The 18,115-nt window shown below is 53.4% G+C and overlaps 1 protein-coding gene across 6 annotated transcripts in view; it reads right to left on the bottom strand.

The window, feature by feature from the left end:
• The window catches only part of SLC12A3 (solute carrier family 12 member 3), a 44,713-nt gene extending 31,031 nt beyond the window's left edge, over nucleotides 1–13,682 (bottom strand). For 3 of the 6 annotated variants that reach the window (XM_029075766.2, XM_029075768.1, XM_029075771.2), the window contains exons 1-9: nucleotides 13,286–13,682; nucleotides 12,043–12,204; nucleotides 6,364–6,439; nucleotides 5,093–5,188; nucleotides 3,994–4,133; nucleotides 3,478–3,588; nucleotides 2,245–2,356; nucleotides 1,401–1,531; nucleotides 461–545 (exon numbers count right to left, since the gene is read on the bottom strand). In XM_029075766.2, the coding sequence (XP_028931599.1) occupies nucleotides 461–545; nucleotides 1,401–1,531; nucleotides 2,245–2,356; nucleotides 3,478–3,588; nucleotides 3,994–4,133; nucleotides 5,093–5,188; nucleotides 6,364–6,439; nucleotides 12,043–12,204; nucleotides 13,286–13,597 (1,225 nt within the window). In that variant the 5' untranslated portion in view covers nucleotides 13,598–13,682. The remainder of the gene's footprint in view (nucleotides 1–460; nucleotides 546–1,400; nucleotides 1,532–2,244; nucleotides 2,357–3,477; nucleotides 3,589–3,993; nucleotides 4,134–5,092; nucleotides 5,189–6,363; nucleotides 6,440–12,042; nucleotides 12,205–13,285) is intronic. The other 3 variants (XM_029075767.2, XM_029075769.1, XM_029075772.2) reach the window with 1 other exon arrangement.
• Between the last annotated feature and the right edge of the window lie 4,433 nt (nucleotides 13,683–18,115).

Here is an 18,115-nt window from a genome sequence, read left to right as displayed (position 1 = left end):
GTCTCTTGTCCTGACCGGAATAAAGAGGAAGAGCAGGTACCATTCTCCATACAGGAATACTTCACCCTCAGCTCTCTCCTCTTCAGATTAAATGAACCCAGCTCTCCTCTTTCTCCACAAGTTCTCCCCACTCTGATTGGGGGTGTGGGTGGGCGCAGATGCCCCAGATGCCCCAGTGGCTGTGATGTTTAAGAGCTATGGATGGGACTGGTTTCCCTCCCTTCTGAGAAAACAGGGCCAATCCCAGAGGGCCCTGGGAGGAGAAAGGCCTAGCCCTGCAGGAAATACTGATTCCTGGGATCGGCCTGGACTTTCTCCCCGTCATCCAGGTCTCGGGACCCGCTGGCCCAACTTTAACAATCGCGTCTCCCCAGTCCGTTCACCGACGCCCTTTATCCACTCACTGCCCTCGGTGACCAACACTGTATCCACTCATCGCCCTCGGGGACCAACTACCTACCGATGGTGGCGGAGATGGCCAGGTAGGAGACGGTGGTCCAGAATATGGCCATCAGCGTGCCCTTGGGAATGGCCACGGCAGGATCCTAGGGGAACCAGAGGAAGCCACACTGCAATCAGGGCCTTGTTGGTGTCTGTGGTCCAGCCCTACTCCTGCGTCCTCCGCAACTGCTTCCAAAAACTTGCTCCTCACACGCTGTCTCTTTGCTGCATGTGTGCTCTTAAACACATATACACACACACAGACAGACACATACGCCTGTATGCACCCTGCCTTTTCTTACTACAACCCAGCCTGCACACGTCGGTCCTCTAATGCTAAACTTCTCGCTGTACCTTGGTCTCATCTATCTCGCCGCCCATCTCTGCTCCACGTCCTGCCTCTGGCCTGGAACACCCTCCCGCCTCATATTACTCTTCTCACCTTCGAAGCCTTACTGAGGGCACATCTCCTCCAAGAGGTCTTCCCTGGCTAAGCCCTCCTTTCCTCTTCCACTCCCTCTGCGTCGCCCTGACTTGCTCCTTTTATTCATCTCCCATCTCAACCCTACAGATATGTATCTGTAACATTTATTTTATTAATGCCTGTCTCCCTCTCTAGATTGTAAACTCACTGTGGGCAGGGAATGTGTCTGTTTGTTGTTGTCTTATACTCTCCCAAGCACTTAGTACAGTGCTCTGCACATAGTAAGCTCTCGATAAATACGATTGACTGGCGGACTTCTAACATTTCAGACTCTCCTAAACAGGAGGCCCCACCCTTTTCTAGGCCTCACATCATCATCTCCATCATCAATGCTATTTACCTAGTGCTTACTGTGTGCAGAACACTGTACTAAGTGCTTGCAAGAGTACATCACAACCGAGTTGGCAGACACGCTCCCTGCCCACAGCAAGGTTGCAGTCTAGAGGGGGAGCTAGACATTAATATAAATACTCACCTTCAGATCACCCGAGATGTTGGCACCGGCCAAGATGCCCGTGGCCGACGGGAAGAAGATGGAGAACATCCCAAAGAAACTGCCCTCAGCGCCTCGCCAGTTGGGCACAAAGTTCTGGGCAAAGATATCCGCTGGAAAATAACCCCAGAGTCACGTCCTTCCTCCTGGCCCCTCTCACCTGACCCTGGGGCAGGCAGCCCCCAATACCCAGACCACCATATCCCCAAGGAAAGGGATTGCCCTGATGCCCAACTCAGTCTCAGATCAAGCTCCGGAACCATTAAAAGACTCCTCAGGCAACAGCCTCTATGTGGCCCACTGCCCCCGGCCCCCTCGGGCAGAAGGATTTGGGACTTCCAACTGATCCAGGGTGTCCTCCTTCTGGATTCTGCTCCCTCAGAACTTGTGATGATTAAAGCCAGTGGAAAGAAGAGAGGATCTTTGGGCCTGGCTGGGTCAAGACCGAGGAGGCAGTGCCCAGCATCCCAAGCAGCAGATGGTAGTGGATAGAGCACGGGCCTGGGAGACAGAAGGTCATGGGTTCTAAACCTGGCTCTGTCACTTGTCAGGTCTGTCACCTTGGTCAAATCACTTCACTTCTCTGGGCCTCAGTTACCTCATCTGGAAAAGGGGGATTGAGATTGAGAGCCCCGTGTGGGACAGGGACTCTGTCCAACCCAATTTGCTTGTATCCATCCCAGTGATTAGTACAGTGCCAGGCACATAGCAAGTGCTTACCAAATACCACAGTTATTATTTTTATTATTAGCCCCAACCAGCTTCTACAGAACTAGAGGGAGCAGGACACCATAAGCTCCGAAAGCACTTCTGCCCTAAGACATACCTCGGTAGCTGAAGAAACCCTTGGCGGCCTTCTCCTCCGAGGGCGGAATCAGCGTCCCCACAAAGTAGTTGGCGAAGGAAACCATGATGACCAGGAAGAACAGCACCTGGGCCTGGGGATCCAAACCCTGCCCCTGAGAGACTGGGAACCCCATTACATACTGGGTGGCTCCCGAGCTTCTGGTATCCCCACCAAGCTGGCCGGCCCACCCCCCTCCGGGCCCAAAGGGCAGCTGGGTTTCTGCCACCCGGTCCCAGGTTCCACTTCTTGGCTGGGTTAGAGTGGCAACTTTCCCTCGATCCCATTAGGGGCCCAGAGCAGCTTCGGGTGGCCTCCTCCCTGTTCCCAGAATCCATGCTGTTTCCAGCTCCCAAACCTAGTAGAATTCATGTCCCAACTGTCAGAGGTCTCCAGTCTGAGGGCAGGGGATCAGACAGGATGACCCCCAGGGGTCCCTTTGGCCCAAGGAGTCTGTGCCCAGGCAAACGCACAGGCTTGGGTAAGAGGATGGTTGGGGAGAGACTGGGTGAGGTGTGGCCCTGGTTGGGAGGAAGAAGAGAGGAGCAGACCGAGGCTGCCAAGGCGTATCTGTCTCACTGCTTGGGAAGGAGGTAGGAGTACCGAGAAGAGGCTCAGGATGCTACTGGAAAGGCCTGCTAGTTCCTCCTGGCTAGGGAAGGCTTTTGCGACCCGGCCCGCACACTTTGCTCCTCTAATTCTAACCTTCTCACTTTATCTCGATCTTGTCTATCTCGCCACTGTCGTATTGCTCATGTGCTGCCTCTGGCCTGGAAAGCCCTCCCTCTTCATCTCCATCAGACAGTTTCTCTCCCCACTTCAAAGCCTAACTGAAGGCTCATCTCCTCCAAGAGGTCGTTCCTGACTAAACCTTCTTTTTTCTTCAACTCCCGTCTGTGTCGCCCTGACTTCCTCCCTTCATTCATCCCCCCTCCCAGATCCACAGCACTAATGTCAACATCTAGACCCCCCTCTAGACCGTAAGCTCGTTGTGGGCAGGGAATGTTATACTGTTCTATTGTACTCTCCCAAGTGCTTAGAATAGTGCTCTGCGCACAGTAAGCATTCAATAAATACGATCGACCGACTGTTAGGGTGACCAGTCTGGGTGTTCCGCATCATCCCACGGGGTGCAAGAGGGAGCTGGCAGAGGAGACCAAGGGGCCTGCCCCCCGAGTATTCCCACTCACCCTCCGAGGCGCCTGACCGTCTCACCTTGGACTCCCACTCCATGCCGGCTAGGGAGATGGCCAGCAGCACCGTGACCGTGACCACCCCGATGATGCGGATGTCATTAGTCGGGTCCACGATGGGCGAACCGTATTCCTGCCGGGCAGAGAGACAAGAGCGCCAGCTGGGCAAGAGCAGCTCAGTTTCCTCATCTGTAAAATGGGGATTCAAAAACCTGTCCTCCCTCCTTCTCAGACGGATAGAGGGAGGCTGTGGGACGGGGTTGGTGTCCAAAATGATCATCTTGTATCTACCCCAGCGCTAGGTACAGTGACTGGCATTTGGTAAGTGCTTAAGGAATAACTCTCTGGAAGCAAGGTCCCCAGAGAGGCTCCGGCCCCGGGGCCTGTCGGCCAAACCACTCTGCCCCGGGATGGGAGCCCCAGATCCGTGTTCTCGTTCCAGTCGTCACCAGGTTCTGAGTTGTCTCTTTCCCCCCACAGCCCTCAGTCCCCCGTCCCACCCCCGCCCCTCACCCTCCCGGCCCACCCCACGCCCCACCTGCAGCAGGTCCCGCACCGTCTCGGCGAAGCCCACCGTGTGCATGGCCACGGCCACCGCGTTGGCAAAGGCGAAGATGAGCCCGATGGAGCCGCCCAGCTCCGGCCCCAGGCTCCTTGAGATGAGGAAGTAGGTGCCACCTACAAGAGAGGCCCCGCCCAGCCCCCGGCCCCCATCAGGTACGGGAAGAGCGTCACGGCCTTTTCGGTGAAAGCTCGGGTTGGGGGGCGGGTGGTGGGGAAGCGAGGAATCCCAGATCAAGGAAGAAAGGGAGCAGAGGACCCTCCCCGATGAGGCCCTGGCCGACGAGAGTCCCAGACCGTGGGGATCGGAGTGGACCAGGCACTGGGATCTTCCCCGGAGTCGAGGGTCTTATTTTGGAGGGGCCGGGGTCTGGGGATGGGGAAGGTTCAGGGATCCGGCCTCAGGGGACCCCGAGGGCCTACAGCAATGACAAGGGAGGGGCTAAATGGAGCAACCTCACTACTCTGATATAGAAGAGACTCCACGGGACCAGATCCGTGAGTGTTCCAGATGGGATTGGTCTGGATTCTGGGAGGGATTTACTATCCAGATCAAGGGCCAAAAAGCAACTTTCTCTAGTTCCCTTGCCCTACTTGCCCAAGCTCAGTAGTGACACCTGACGAGTGAGTTGCACGGGAGACTGGTTTCATGATCTCAACCCACCAGAGGGGAGCTCAAGCTGACATGAAACGCCTGCGGGATGGTAGGCCCCGGCCCTTAGCCGCAAAGCCAAAAAGACCTCCGGGCGTAATGATTAGCTGCTCCACGTCTCACGGGTTCGTGGCCGCCCTGGGAATCAATCACATCCCTTCCCTGCTCCCTGGGGCCTCCGTATCTCCCTTTATCTAAAGGAGATCTCAATCCTTCCCTCCCAATCTCCACCCCCGGCACAGAGCATGCGCTTTGAGATTCCCCAGAGGCAGCAGGCCTTTCCCAGTCATCCCACCTGCCCCACTCGTGCTCAGGGGATTTGGGGGTTCCACCCAGAGGGCTCCGAGGGAGAGGGCAGAGCCGAGCCAGGGGCACGTGGCCAAAGGATAGAGAAGGGGTAGGAAGAACGGCGCGGTTGCCTTACCTGACTTGACTTTGCCGTTGGTGGAGATGGCCGAGATGGACAGTCCCGTGATGGTGGTCACTGTCACCGACAGCAGCACGATCACCCACGTCAGGGCTGCCCGGGCAATCAGTGAGAGCTGGAGCCAGCTCCAGGGCTGGATTGGCTCCCTTGGGGTGGGGTTGGGGGGCGTTGCTAGTCCTACCGAGCGTGGGGTCGGGGGAGCAGGGCCAGGCGGGGAAGTTCACCCTGCCCCGGGCTCTGTCCCCGTCTCTCAGACCGCAGCGGAAGTAGAAGTAATAATAACCGTGATATCCGTTAAGCACTTACTACGTGCCAACTACTCTACTGAGCGCAAGGTAATCAGGGCCCACACGGGAGCTCCCGGTGTAAGTAGGAGGGAGAACAGCTATTGAATCCCCATTTTGCAGATGAAGGAACCGGGGCACAGGGAGGTTAAGCGACTTGCCCAAGGTCACACAGCAGGCAAGTGCTGGAAATGGGAGTAGAACTCAGGTCCTCTGACTCCCAGGTCCAGGCTTTTTTCACTAGGACACGCTGCTTCCCTGCAGCATAATGCATAGTAATAGTATGCATTAAGTGCTTATGCATAATAATAATAATAATTATTATGGTATTTGTTAAGCGCTTATTCGTGCTGAGCACTTTTCTAAGCATTGGGGTAGATACAAGGTAATCAGGTTGTCCCACTTGGGCCTTACAGTCATAATCCCCATTTTACAGATGAGGGACATGAGGCTTGGTACAGTGCTCTGCACATAGTAAGCGCTCAATAAATATGATTGAATGAAATTCGACTGAATGAATGAGGCACAGAGAGGTTAAGTGACTTGCCCAAGGCCACACAGCAGACAAACGGCGGAGCCGGGATTAGAACCCAAGTCCTCTGACTCCTAAACCCGTGCTCTTGCCATTAGGCCATGCTGCTTCTCTATGCATAGTAATAGTATGCATTAAGTGCTTACTAGGTGCAAAGCACTGTGCTGAGCATTGGAAAAGAGTACAGGTTTGCTCGATGCTCCCCCGGCCACCCTAGCCCAGATTCCCAGGAAACTGAATCCTACAAGGAAGTAGAGCAGGAGGGCAGAAGGGGGGAAACCGCCTTTAGGCCCCCCTCCACTTGATCAATCAATCCTCATTATAGTCCCCGCTACTTCGGCCTCCAGTTCCCCGACACTTGCGCCGCAGGGGAAGGCTCAGGGGCACGGTACCCACGGTGGCCGTCATACCCGTGGTGCCCGGGCGGGGACTAGGGAACGAGGGCCTCTTACCAATGCCGGCCTGGGCGGTGATCCAGGGAAGGCGCAGGTAGAGGATCACGCCCCAGATGTTGAGCATGCAGCGTACCTGCACAGACAGAATGCCACCTGATCTTCTAGGCTGGAAATTTGCTGTGGGCAGGGAACATGTCTGCCAACTCTGTCATATAATTTAGAGTAGCTGCAAGGCCTCGTGGAAAGAACCCAGACCCGGGAGTCAGAGTTTTGCTTGTTTGTGTGACCTTGGGCAAGTCACTTAACGTCTCTGTGCCTCAGTTCCTCATCTGTAAAATAGGAACTAAATCCTTCTCCCTCCAATTTAGATTGTGAGCCCTCTGTGGGACAAGGACTGGGTCCAAACCTAATTAACTTGCATCTACCCCAGTGCTTTGAATAGTGCTTTGAACAGTGCTTGACACATGTAAGTGATTACCAAATACCTTGAAATGAATTCCCCAGGGCTTTGAATAATGTTTGACACATAGTAAGCCCTTAACAAATACCTTGAAATAAATTAACAAAAAAATTATCTCCCAAGCACTTAGAACGCACTCTGCTCATAGTCTTGTCTTATGCTGTCGCGTCGTCTCCAACCCATAGCGACACCTTGGACGCATCTCTCCCACAATACCCCAGCTCCATCTGCTGTCGTTCTAGAAGTATTTCCAGAGAGCTTTCTTGTCTCTGCACGTAGTAAGCGCTCAATAAATACTGACGATGCCAATGATCCCAACCTCCCCTGCCCCCTCTGGTCTCCCAGAAGCAGAGCCTGTGACCTAATTTAAAGTACGACCCACAACTGGGTCTATCCCCCCCTCACCCTCAGGCTCTATTTTGAAAGAAGTTTCAGCCCCAACTCCTGCACCCTCATCCGTCAGTCAATCCTATTTAATGAACGCTTACTGTCAACTGTTATCTATGGTTTTAATTATCTATTTGATGGTAGTGATGCCTGTCTACTTGTTTTGTTTTGTTGTCTGCCTCTCTCTCCCCCTTCTAGATAGGGAGCCCGGTGTTGGGTAAGGATTGTCTCTATCTGTTGCCGAATGGTACTTTCCAAGCACTTAGAACAGTGCTCTGCACACAGTAAGCGCTTAGTAAATACGATTGAATGAATGAACTGAAAGTTTTAACATATTTGTAGTGGATGGAGAGAAGCTTGAAACAGTTGACAATTTTTCTCTCCTGGGATTGTTATTCAATAGTAACGGAAGTAGTGGCCAAGAAATACGTTTCTAATACTAATCTTAGAAAAACAGGCTATGAAGAGCCTGGAAAAATTCGTGAAATGTGCCGATGTAACGACTGCCCACAAAATACAAATTGTCAACTCTATGGTATTTCCAGTGACAATGTATGGATCCGAAAGCTGGACAGTGAAAAAACAGGATGGAAAGAACTTCGATTCTTTTGAAATGTGGTGCTGGAGAAGGTTTTGGAGAACACCATGGACTGCCCGAAAGACAAACAAATGGATTTTGAAGCAAATTAAACCAAAGTGGTCTTTGGAGGGCCAAATGACTCGACTTAGATTGGCATATTTTGGACACATAATCAGGAGGACTAATTATCTGGAGAAGACACTAATGCTAGGAAAAGTCCAGGGAAAACGTAGAAGAGGCAGACCGCAGCCAGATGGATAGAGACCATAGCAACGATGTCGGAAGAACCATTAGAAAGGTTGCAGATTATGGCAGAGGACAGGAAGTTCTGGAGGAAGTATATCCATGGGGTCGATATGAATCGGAAATGACTCGATGGCACTTAATAATAATAAAAAACTGTGTGCAGATCACTGTACTAAGTGCTTGGGAGCGTACAATACAACAATAAACAGACATATTTGCAGCCCACAATGAGCTTACAGTCTAGATGGGGTAAGGGATAGGGGAGGGAAGACAGACATGTACCTAACTGCAGTGTGGGGCTGGGACAGGGGATGAATAAAGGGAGCAAGTCGAGGCAACGCAGAAAGGAGTGGGAGAAGATGAAAGGAGGGCTTAGTCAGGGAAGGCCTGTTGGAGGAGATGTGCCTTCACTAAAGCTTTGAAGCTGGGGGAGAGTAATTATCTGTTGGATTTGAAGAGGGAGGGCATTATCAGGCCAGAGGCAGGAAGTGGGAGAGAGGTCAGCGGCAAGAGAGATGAGATCGAGGTACAGTGAGAAGGTTAGTATTAGAGAAGCGAGGTGTGCAGGTCCAAATAATAATAATAATAAATACGGTACTGTTAAATGCTTACTATGTGCCAAGCACTTTTCTAAGCGCTGGGGTAGATACAAGTTAATCAAGGGAACCACTAATAATAATGTTGGTATTTGTTAAGCGCTTACTATGTGCCAAGCACTGTTCTAAGCGCTGGGGTAGACACAGGGGAATCAGGTTGTCCCACGTGGGGCTCACAGTCTTCATCCCCATTTTTCAGATGAGGGAACTGAGACACCGAGAAGTTAAGTGACTTGCCCAAAGTCACACAGCTGGCAAGTGGCAGATCTGGGGTTCGAACCCATGACCTCTGACTCCAAAGCCCGTGCTCTTTCCAGTGAGCCACGCTGCTTCTCTGCTTCTCTGCTTCTCTGCTTCTCCACTCACACTATGAGCCCTGCGTGGTGGCCTGCGGTAACCGCTACTGGGGAGGTGACCAAGGCACTGAGTGAGGAGGCCCCCGGCCGTAGGTTAAGGTGCACATTGGGCAGTCCGGGCCTGCCTGCATGTAAAAGGGGGGGTCTCTTAGGGACCGCCACAATACTGCAGGTCCTTCTGATTTCCAGCCTCGCTCCCCCTTCCTTAAAGTTCCCTCTGTAGATTTTTTTCTTTTTAATGGTATCTGTTAAGCGCTTACTATGTGCCAGGCGCTGGGGTAGATACAAACTAATCAGGTTGGACTCATCAGGTCCATGTCCCACATGGGGCTCACGGTCTTAATCCCCATTTTACAGATGAGGTAACTGAGGCCCAGAGAAGTGAAGCGACATGCCTAATGTCACCCCTCAGGCAAGTGGTGGAGCTGGGATTAGAACCCAGTTCCTTCTGACTCCTACATCTGAGCTCTATCCACTAGGCCACGCTGCTTCTCTATTCTGGTGCCCTCACTGCGGTTTAAGGATGGGGGTGGGACAAGGACTGAACAGACTACATCTTCTCAGAGGGCCAGCCAAGCAGGTCTTGGAGAATGAGTGTGGAAGGGAGGTAGGGAGGGAGGGAATGAATAAATAAGTGAGTGAGTACCTGCCCATATCCACCTCTGGTCTGGAACTCCCCCCATCCTTTCAAAGTGCTCTGCACACAGTAAGTGCTCAATATATACGACTGAATGAATGTCCACCACTCTTCCCATCTTCAAAACCTCCTCCTAAAGATCTTCCCTGACTAACTGCTCATTTCCCTATCTGCCCTCCCCTCTGTCTCTATTATTCACTTCTCTGTATACCCTTTAATCACTTTGATTCTCATCCCAGGGCCCACCGCACTTATGCACATATCCTTATACTCTACTATTTCCCCATCCATAATTCATTTTAATGTCTATCTCTCCTGACAGGCTGTAAGCTCCTTGGAGGCAGAATTTACATCTACCAACCTTACTGTATTTTCCCAAATGCTTAGTACGGTCCTCTGCACACAATAAGTGCTTGATAACCGCTACTGATTGACTGATTATCCTCTTCTGCCTTGACTACTGCCTCTGCCTCCTTGCTGACCTCCCTGCCTCCTGTCTCTCCCAACTTCAGTCCTTACTTCACTCTGATGCCCAGGTCATTTTTCTAAAAAAAACAAAACCCCATTCGATCCACATCTCTCCACTGCTTAAGAACCTCCAGGGGCTTCCCATCCACGTTTTTATCAAACAGAGACTCCTTACTGTTGGCTTTAAAGCATTCAGTCAGGTCCCCACCTCCTACCTTACCTCGCTGATTTCCTACTTCAGCCCAGTCTGCACATTCCTCTCCTCAAACACCGATCTACTCACTGTACCTTGATCTCATCTATCTTGCTGCCAACCTCTTGCTCACATCCTCCCTCAGGCCTGAAGCTCCCTCCTTCTTCATATCCAAAAGACCGCCACTATCCTTCCCTTCAAAGCCTTATTAAAATCACATCTCCTCCGAGAGGCCTTCCCTGACTAAGCCCTTATTTCCCCTACTCCCTCTCCCTTCTGAGTGGCCTATATCCTTTAAACGCTTGGTATTTTTCCCCACCTTCAGCCCTTCAGCACTTATGTACGTCGTATTTATTTTAATATAATATATTTAATATATAATTATATTATAACATATAATTATACAATATATAATCATATGATAATAGGGTGTGATATATAATAGATATATAATAAATAATAATATAATTAAAATAATTACTTTATATTAATGCCTGTCTCCCTCTTTAGACTCGCCCAAGGTCACGTGCCAGACAAGTGGGGGAGCCGGGATTAGAACACATGACCTTCTGCCTCCCAGGCCCGTGCTCTATCCACTACGCCATGAAGCACTGGCGTAGATACAATTCAGTCAGGTTGGACACAGTCCCTGTCCCACACAGGGCTCACACTTATTTTACCGATGAGGTAACTGAGGCCCAGAGAAGTGAAGTGACTTGCCCAAGGTCACACAGCAGGCATGTGGCGGAGCTCCCAAGGGCTTAGTACTGTGCTCTGCTTACTTTACTTAATACAGTGCTTAATACAGAGCTCTTTACCACTGATAGTTTGATTGACCAAATGAGTGAATAGGTGAATGAATGAAAGGCTGCCCACCAGGACCTGCTAATCCTGAAGAATTCTCCTTTTCCCTCCAGACACGGCAGCTGCTCTATGAGCTGATGGAAAGTAGAGCAAGTTGAGAAATGGGTCCCTAAGGTCAAAACCTCTTGCTTTGCAGCTGTTTGGCCTATTGCAGTGAGGCCCAATGGCTGACTAGGTGGGTTTTGGAGCGGTGTGACCGACAGGGAGTGGAGACTAATAATGATAATTACGGTATTTGTTAAGCACTTACTAAGTGCCAGCCACTTACTAAGGGCTGGGGTAGATAGAGGAAAATCAGGGTGGACACAGTCCCTGTCCCACATAGGGCTCACAGTCTCCATCTCTACAGATGGAGGAAACTGAGGCAGAGAGAAATGAAGTGACTTACCCAAGATAATACAGCAGACACGTGGCTGGGCCGCGATTAGAACCCAGGGCCTCTGACTCCCAGGCCCGTAACCATTTAACCTAAGATCCAAAAGCCTCATTTTTCCACTCTCTAGCTCTGAGGGGGGTGGGGTACTGTCACTTCCACGGTGCCTGAAGGTCTCCAGGAAACAACATGGGCTAAAAAGGCCGGCCGGGAAGGGATTTCAGTTAGACCACAGGAAGAACTTCCTGATGGGGAGGGATGAAAGTCCCCGAAAAGTCCCTGAAAAGGGAGGTTGGGAGGCTGCAGAGTCTTCCTAGAGTCCTGTAATGACTAGTCCCCAATCTGTTGGGGATAGTTTAGTTGCCATCTTGCCTAGAGACAGGGGAATGGACCAAATGAACTCTGGTGGGTTGTTCTAGCCCAGCTCAATCTGATTCTAAGGTTGTAGTCACAGATTCACTTTCGTGTAGCTGTTCTAGGCCCTTAGCATAGCAACCCTGTGCCTCCTTGTGTAAATTCGTTTCCAACCCAGGTACTCCCTCATGGGCCCCACCTCGATCCTCCAGCCGCACTTACCATCACCCCCTTCACCCATCCAAAGCGCACAGGCTCCGCTGGCGGCTTCTCCCCGGCCTCGCCGCCTCCGCCGCCGTCCTCCTCCTCCTCCACCAGCCCGTCGGCCAGATCGGGACTGGGGCGGCCCTCAAACACCAGAGAGTGCAGGTGGCTGCCTTCCTGCTGGGGGCAGAGAGGTTGAATGTGCTCTTAGGGGAAGGAAGTCGGGAGGGGTCCTGGTCCCGACAGGGGTCCTGCCCACTGGGGCCTGGGGGGTCACCCAGGGAGCAGGGTGGGGAGTGAGTTGGGCCCTGGGAAAAGAACACTTTATGTACGATGGATTGAGGGGAGAGAGGGAGATGGGTTGGGGGAAAGGACAGGGGAGGACTGACCCTTGATCCCAACAAGAGCAGGACTGTATCGGGGGTCAGGAAGGCCTAGCGGGGGGCAAGGAAGGGCCAGGCCACAGCGGGGGCCGCTGGGAGGCCCGGCCCTTGGAGCTTCAGGCCGGGAGTGGGGTGTTCTGTCAAATTGGGCCCCATGGGGAGGGGCTGGGCTAGATGGATTGGAAAGGGAGGGCTCCCGGACCCCAGGTTCTATTCCTGCAGAGCCCCCGCTCCAACACTGCCACACTTCAATTAAATTTTAAATACCGGAAATTAAAGCCACCGAGGCCGAAAAACGGTTCTGGAATAGGAGCGAGCCGGGTGAAAACTGGACAGTCCAGTTAAAAATGGGATGAAGGGCCGCCCCAGGCCAGTAGGGAGGGAGGAGGGGTGTGAGCTTAAATTCTCCCGCCTCAGAGCTGACCACCTCGTGGGGCTAAAAATATCACCTGAGGGCCCACAGGCAGCCCTGAGCCACAGTCACCAAAGCGACTAAGCTCAGCTCTGCTTCCTCTCCCCTCCCCTGAATAACTAGGGTTCCGTCCTTCCCGTGGAAAGGAAACTTTCTCCACATTAGCCCCCTGAGGGGAAGATGTTGCCTTGCTCAGTGTCTCCTTTCTCAGGTGTCAGAAGCGGGACACCGAGGATCAGCCGCCACGTTTTGCAGAGAAACAGAGATGGGCGGCAACCTAACCGAGGACACGAAGCCCAACCGGAACAGAGCCGGGCTGTGGCCCTGATCAACTCCTACTGCCTCAAGGGTTTTCTCAGATCGCTCTAGTCTCCCCAAGGAAGGCGAGGCTTCCCCCACGGCCTCCCCTCCCCCGCCCCGGACGCCCCTCGTGGGTCAACCGGGGTCCCCGGGGTTTCGCTTTTACCTTCAGGAAAGAATGGAGGTCGGCCAGGGTGGGTCTGCCCTTCTTGACCTCCCCGGGGAGCTGGCTGTTGGCGTAGTGCTCGTAGGCGGGCACGACGTCGATGGTGTTGTAGCCGAAGGTCCTCATGTAGAAGGTGTTGCTGTGGGTGAGGTGGCTGGGGTGGCAGGCGTCGGAGACGGCGGAGGGCGGCTCGGCCTGGTGGGCGGAGTGCCCTTTGGCGCAGTCCTCGCTGCCCAGCAGGGTGCTGATGGTGAAGCGCCCGCTGCAGTGGGCCGGGTCCCCCGGCATCTCGGAGACCGGCAGCTCCGCCATCTCCGGCCTCCCTCGGCTGGCTTCTCCGCCGGCTCGCTCCCCGGTCGGCTCTGGCGGGGGCCGGGGCCGGGAGACGGGACCCTGGGACACCCGCCTGCAGGGGGGTGGCTTTATGCAGCGGGAAACCGGCCGGGACCGACCTCGGGCCCTCCCGGGGGTCGGCAGACCGAAATCGGCCGGAACCACCCAGGACCGGTGAGCGTAGCCCGGGGGCTAGCAAAGATCCCGCTGCCCCTGATCGGTCGGGAGATAGCGAGGCGCGACGGCCGGGACGGGGACCCAAGGACAGGCCGGGGAACGGACGCGGGGTCGGTCTCCGTCCGTCTCCCCCTCCCCTCCGAAACCGTCAGGGCCAGGGAACCTGCCCGCACCGGGTTTCTTCCTTCCAGCTCCGGTCCCCACTTCCCAAAACCCTTAAGTTTTCAGGGACCGGGAAGTCGGGGGAGGAGAACGGGGAGCCAGGTAGGAGAGGGGGGCCAAGAGCCGACGCGTCGCTCAGCATCACTCAGGGCCCGGATTCTCGGACCAGCGCCGGCCAGCGGGGAACTGCTCTGACCTCCTCTCCTCTTTCTGCATGCACAGGGAGAAGCAGCTTGGCACACAGTAAGCGCTCAACAGATAGGATTGAATGAATAGAACACAGGCCTGGGAGTCAGAAGGTCATGGGTCCTGATCCCAGCTCCGCCACTGGTCTGCTGTGTGACCTTGGGAAGTCACTTCACTTCTCTGTGCCTCAGGTACCTCATCTGTAAAACTGGGATTGAGACTGGGAGTCCCGCATGGGACAGGGATTGTGTCCAACCAGATTTGATTGTATCTACTCCAGTGCTTAGTACAGTGCCTGACTCATAGTAAGCCCTAAACAGATACCGTAATTATTACTTGTCTTCCACCTTCCCCGTGGCGGTTAAGCGGTTCGGCTCCTGGGGTTCTGAAGTCGGGGCCACCTCGTGCCTGACCCCTCTGGCTTTTCTCAGATCCAGAGACAGCCCAGTCCTCCTTGTCCACATATCCCACATCCCACCTGACCCTTCCTAGAGCTGCATAGCGAGACAGAGCCAACTAACTTGGATGATGGTGGTGTATTCGGCCAGGATGTAGGGGACCGGACTAGATGACCAACGAGGAGCAGGGTGACTTAGTGGAAAGAGCCCAGCCTTGGGAGTCAGAGGATCTAGATTCTAATCCCAGTCTTCCAGTGACCCTGGGCAAGTGACAACTTCTCTGTGCCTACCATATCTGAAAATGGATCTTCAGTACACATTCTCCCTCCTACTTAGATTGTGAGCGCCATGTGGGACAGGGACTGTGCCTGACCTGATCATCTTTTATCTTCCCCAGTGCTCAGAACAGCGCTAGACGCCTAGGGAAGCAGCAAGGCCTGGTGGATAGAGTACGAACCTGGGAGTCAAAAGGACCTGGGTTCAAATCCCAGTTCTGCACTGTCTGCTGTGTGACCTTGGGCAAGTCACTTAACTCCTCTATGCCTCAATAACCTCATCTGTAAAATTGGGATTGAGACTGTGAGCCCCCCATGGGACAAGGACCGTCTCCAAGCCGATTTGCTTGTATCTATCCCGGCGCTTAGAACAGTGCTTGACACACAGTAAGAGCTTACCAAATACCATTATCATTATTATAGTAAGCATTGAACAAATAACACAATTATGATGATGATGATCCAGGATTCTAGTAAACTGGGACCTCAGTCTGGAGCAAATCACCCTTCCTGGCTCCCCCGTCCCCCTTAGTCTGACTAGAAGATCGCACTGGGGTTCCGTTTCTCTTCTGATTCCGGAGGCTACGGCCTCATTCCCTCCCGGGGCTTAGCCCAGCCCAGCCTCTCTCGCCTTCAGTCAGCCTGATGTTATCTGGGAGCGGATGGAAATCCGAGCAGAGCCCAGGCCGTAGAAGGGATGCCCAGATCAGATGCTCTCGGGAATGTTGCGGTACCGGGCAGGGTCAGATGGACACAAGCCTAATTGGGCAGAGCCAGTGTCTTCAGGAGCAAAGGAGAGAGTCACAGGGCGCTTTCCTCTCTGGGCTCATTCATTCACTCAATCGTATTTATTGAACGCTTACTGTGCGCAGAGCACTGTACTAAGCGATTGGGGAGTGCAAGTCAGCAACAAAGCAACAATCCCGGCCCACAACGGGCTCACGGTCTAGAAGGGTTGCTGGTGCCGACATGTTTCAGTGACTGAAGGGAGGAGAAAGGGACAAACCACAGAGAGGAAGCCCTGAAGATATCAGAGCCTGAATAATCAATCAATCAATGATATTTATTGAGCACTATGTGCAGAGCACTGTACTAAGCATTTGAGAGTTCAACAGGATTAGCATTCACGTTCCCTGCCCACAGTGAGCGTACAGCCTAGAGAGGAGACAGACATTAGTACGAAAAAAGCTTACAATATATAATTTAGAGACGAGTCCCCTGAACAGGTGCGAACCGGAGCCAGCGGACAGCCGACGAGAGATTTACCCTTCCAGCGGTGAGAAGACGCCTCTAGAAACAGAAGTCGCCGCGCAGGTCGGAGAACACAGCCCTTGAACTCTCTGACATGGGCCCCAGGCCTCGGAGAGGGAAAACAGCTGCCGCGCAGTAGAAGCCCCATTAAAGAGCCGCCTGGGGCCCTCCCGTTGCCTCCCAATTTTCCCTTCTCCCGGCCCTCCGGCCTTCCAAGTCCTAAACCTCCGATGGTTCCGGGGTGCGGGGGTGATGTCCGAGTTACTAATTTACTCCAGTTGTGATGCTTTTCCAGATATCATCTCCTAACCGCTCTCAAATTACCACCCGACTGTGGAGAAACCGCCCCCGTCCGGCCTCTGCTGCCACCGATCCTTCGGGGGGGGGGCCAGGGCTTTCCCATCAGGCGGGAACCGCTGACCTCACTTTCGGCCTGCCCTCCCAGGGACAGTCGGGGCCCGGACCTTCGTCGGAAGCCAACTCGCTCGGAGGGACTGGGGAGCCAGACGTGAGTTACCCTTTTATTATTTTTTTTTTTGAGAGGCAGTGTCAAATCCCATCCATTCCCCAGGAAATGAGCCTGTAGCTCATAGCCAGGCCGGCTTCTATATTTCATTTAGCTGGGTACCGAACTCCTAATTCCCTGGTATTTCCTTCTGTCCAAAATCTGCCCCGTTGCAGGCCATTACTAACTACCTTTGACCCGAAGATCTCGGGATCTTCCCATCTCGTCTATCTCGCCGTCGATCTCTTGGCCACGTCCTGCCTCTCCCCTGGAACATCCTCCCGCCTCAGACAGAAAATTGCTCTGCCCTATTTCAAGGACTTATTGAAGGCACATCTCCTCCAAGAAGCCTTCCTCAAGCCCTCATCTTCTCTTCTCCCACTTCCTTGTGTGTTTCCCTGACTTGCTCCCTTCCCCACAGCACATCTAATCCCAACTCCACTGCTTGTCAGCTGTGTGACTTTGGGCAAGTCACTTCACCTCTCTGTGCCTCAGTTACCTCATCTGTAAAATAGAGAGGAAGACTGTGAGCCCCACGTGGGACAACCTGATCACCTTATATCCCCCCAGTGCTTAGAACGGTGTTTTGCACATAGTAAGTGCTTAACAAATACCATCATTATTATATGTGTGTATATATACATGTACCTGTAATTTATTTATATTAATGTCTGTCTTCCCTCTAGACGGTAAGCTTGTTATGGGCAGGGAATGTGTCTTCTGTTGTACTCTCCCAAGCGTTTAGTGCAGAATGCTTACTATGTTCCAGGCGGCGTACTAAGCACTGGTGGGGAATACAAGCAAATCAGGTTAGACACAATCCCTGTCCCACATGGGGCTCCCGGCCTTAATTCCCATTTTCCAGATGCGGTAACTGAGGCACAGAGAAGTGAAGAGACTGGCTCAAGGACACAGCAGGCAAGTGGTGGAGCTGGAATTAGAATCCATGACCCGACTCCTAGGCCCGTGCTCTATCCACTAGGCCACGCTTGCTACAGGGGGGCCTGAAATGGTGGCTGGGGAATGGTTCCGGGCTGGAACTGAGCCGGCGAACTGATCCGGGCCGGTGCCAGGCTAGGGAATCAACCTGGGTTGGCAAGGAGCAGGGGAACATGTCCATCCAAGAGCCCCGCCCATTCCTCCCACCCCCATCCGTCGCTCAGAGAGGGCCAGTACGGGCCGCTCGGGGCCCGTTCACATTCTTCCGCGACAGGCTTCGACGCTGGCTGTTGAGTCACCAAGAGCCTCTTAATTAGGGTCTATGAGGCACCAGAGGCAGGTGCTTCGGGCACCGCAGTTGGCAGTGGCTTTGCCAGGCTCGTTGAGACTTTTACAGCCAGGAAGAAATGCCAGAGGCCAAAGTCATCAATCAGATGAACAATTCAGCACTGGCAGTGAAGAGGAGGAGGCAGGACTGAGCACCGTTTAGGGGCTCTCGGGGGCCAGATCACCATTCAACGTGGCACAACCGAAAGGCATCAACTGCCTGATTGGGGAAGGGGGTCTTGAAATCAAAAAGCCATGTGGCTGGGGGGGAGTTGGG

Source organism: Ornithorhynchus anatinus, chromosome 11 (genome assembly GCF_004115215.2).
Source record: "Ornithorhynchus anatinus isolate Pmale09 chromosome 11, mOrnAna1.pri.v4, whole genome shotgun sequence".
Classification (NCBI taxonomy): domain Eukaryota; kingdom Metazoa; phylum Chordata; class Mammalia; order Monotremata; family Ornithorhynchidae; genus Ornithorhynchus; species Ornithorhynchus anatinus.
The sequence above is the reverse complement of the archived record's forward strand: the minus strand, read 5'-3'. Positions and strand labels throughout refer to the sequence as shown.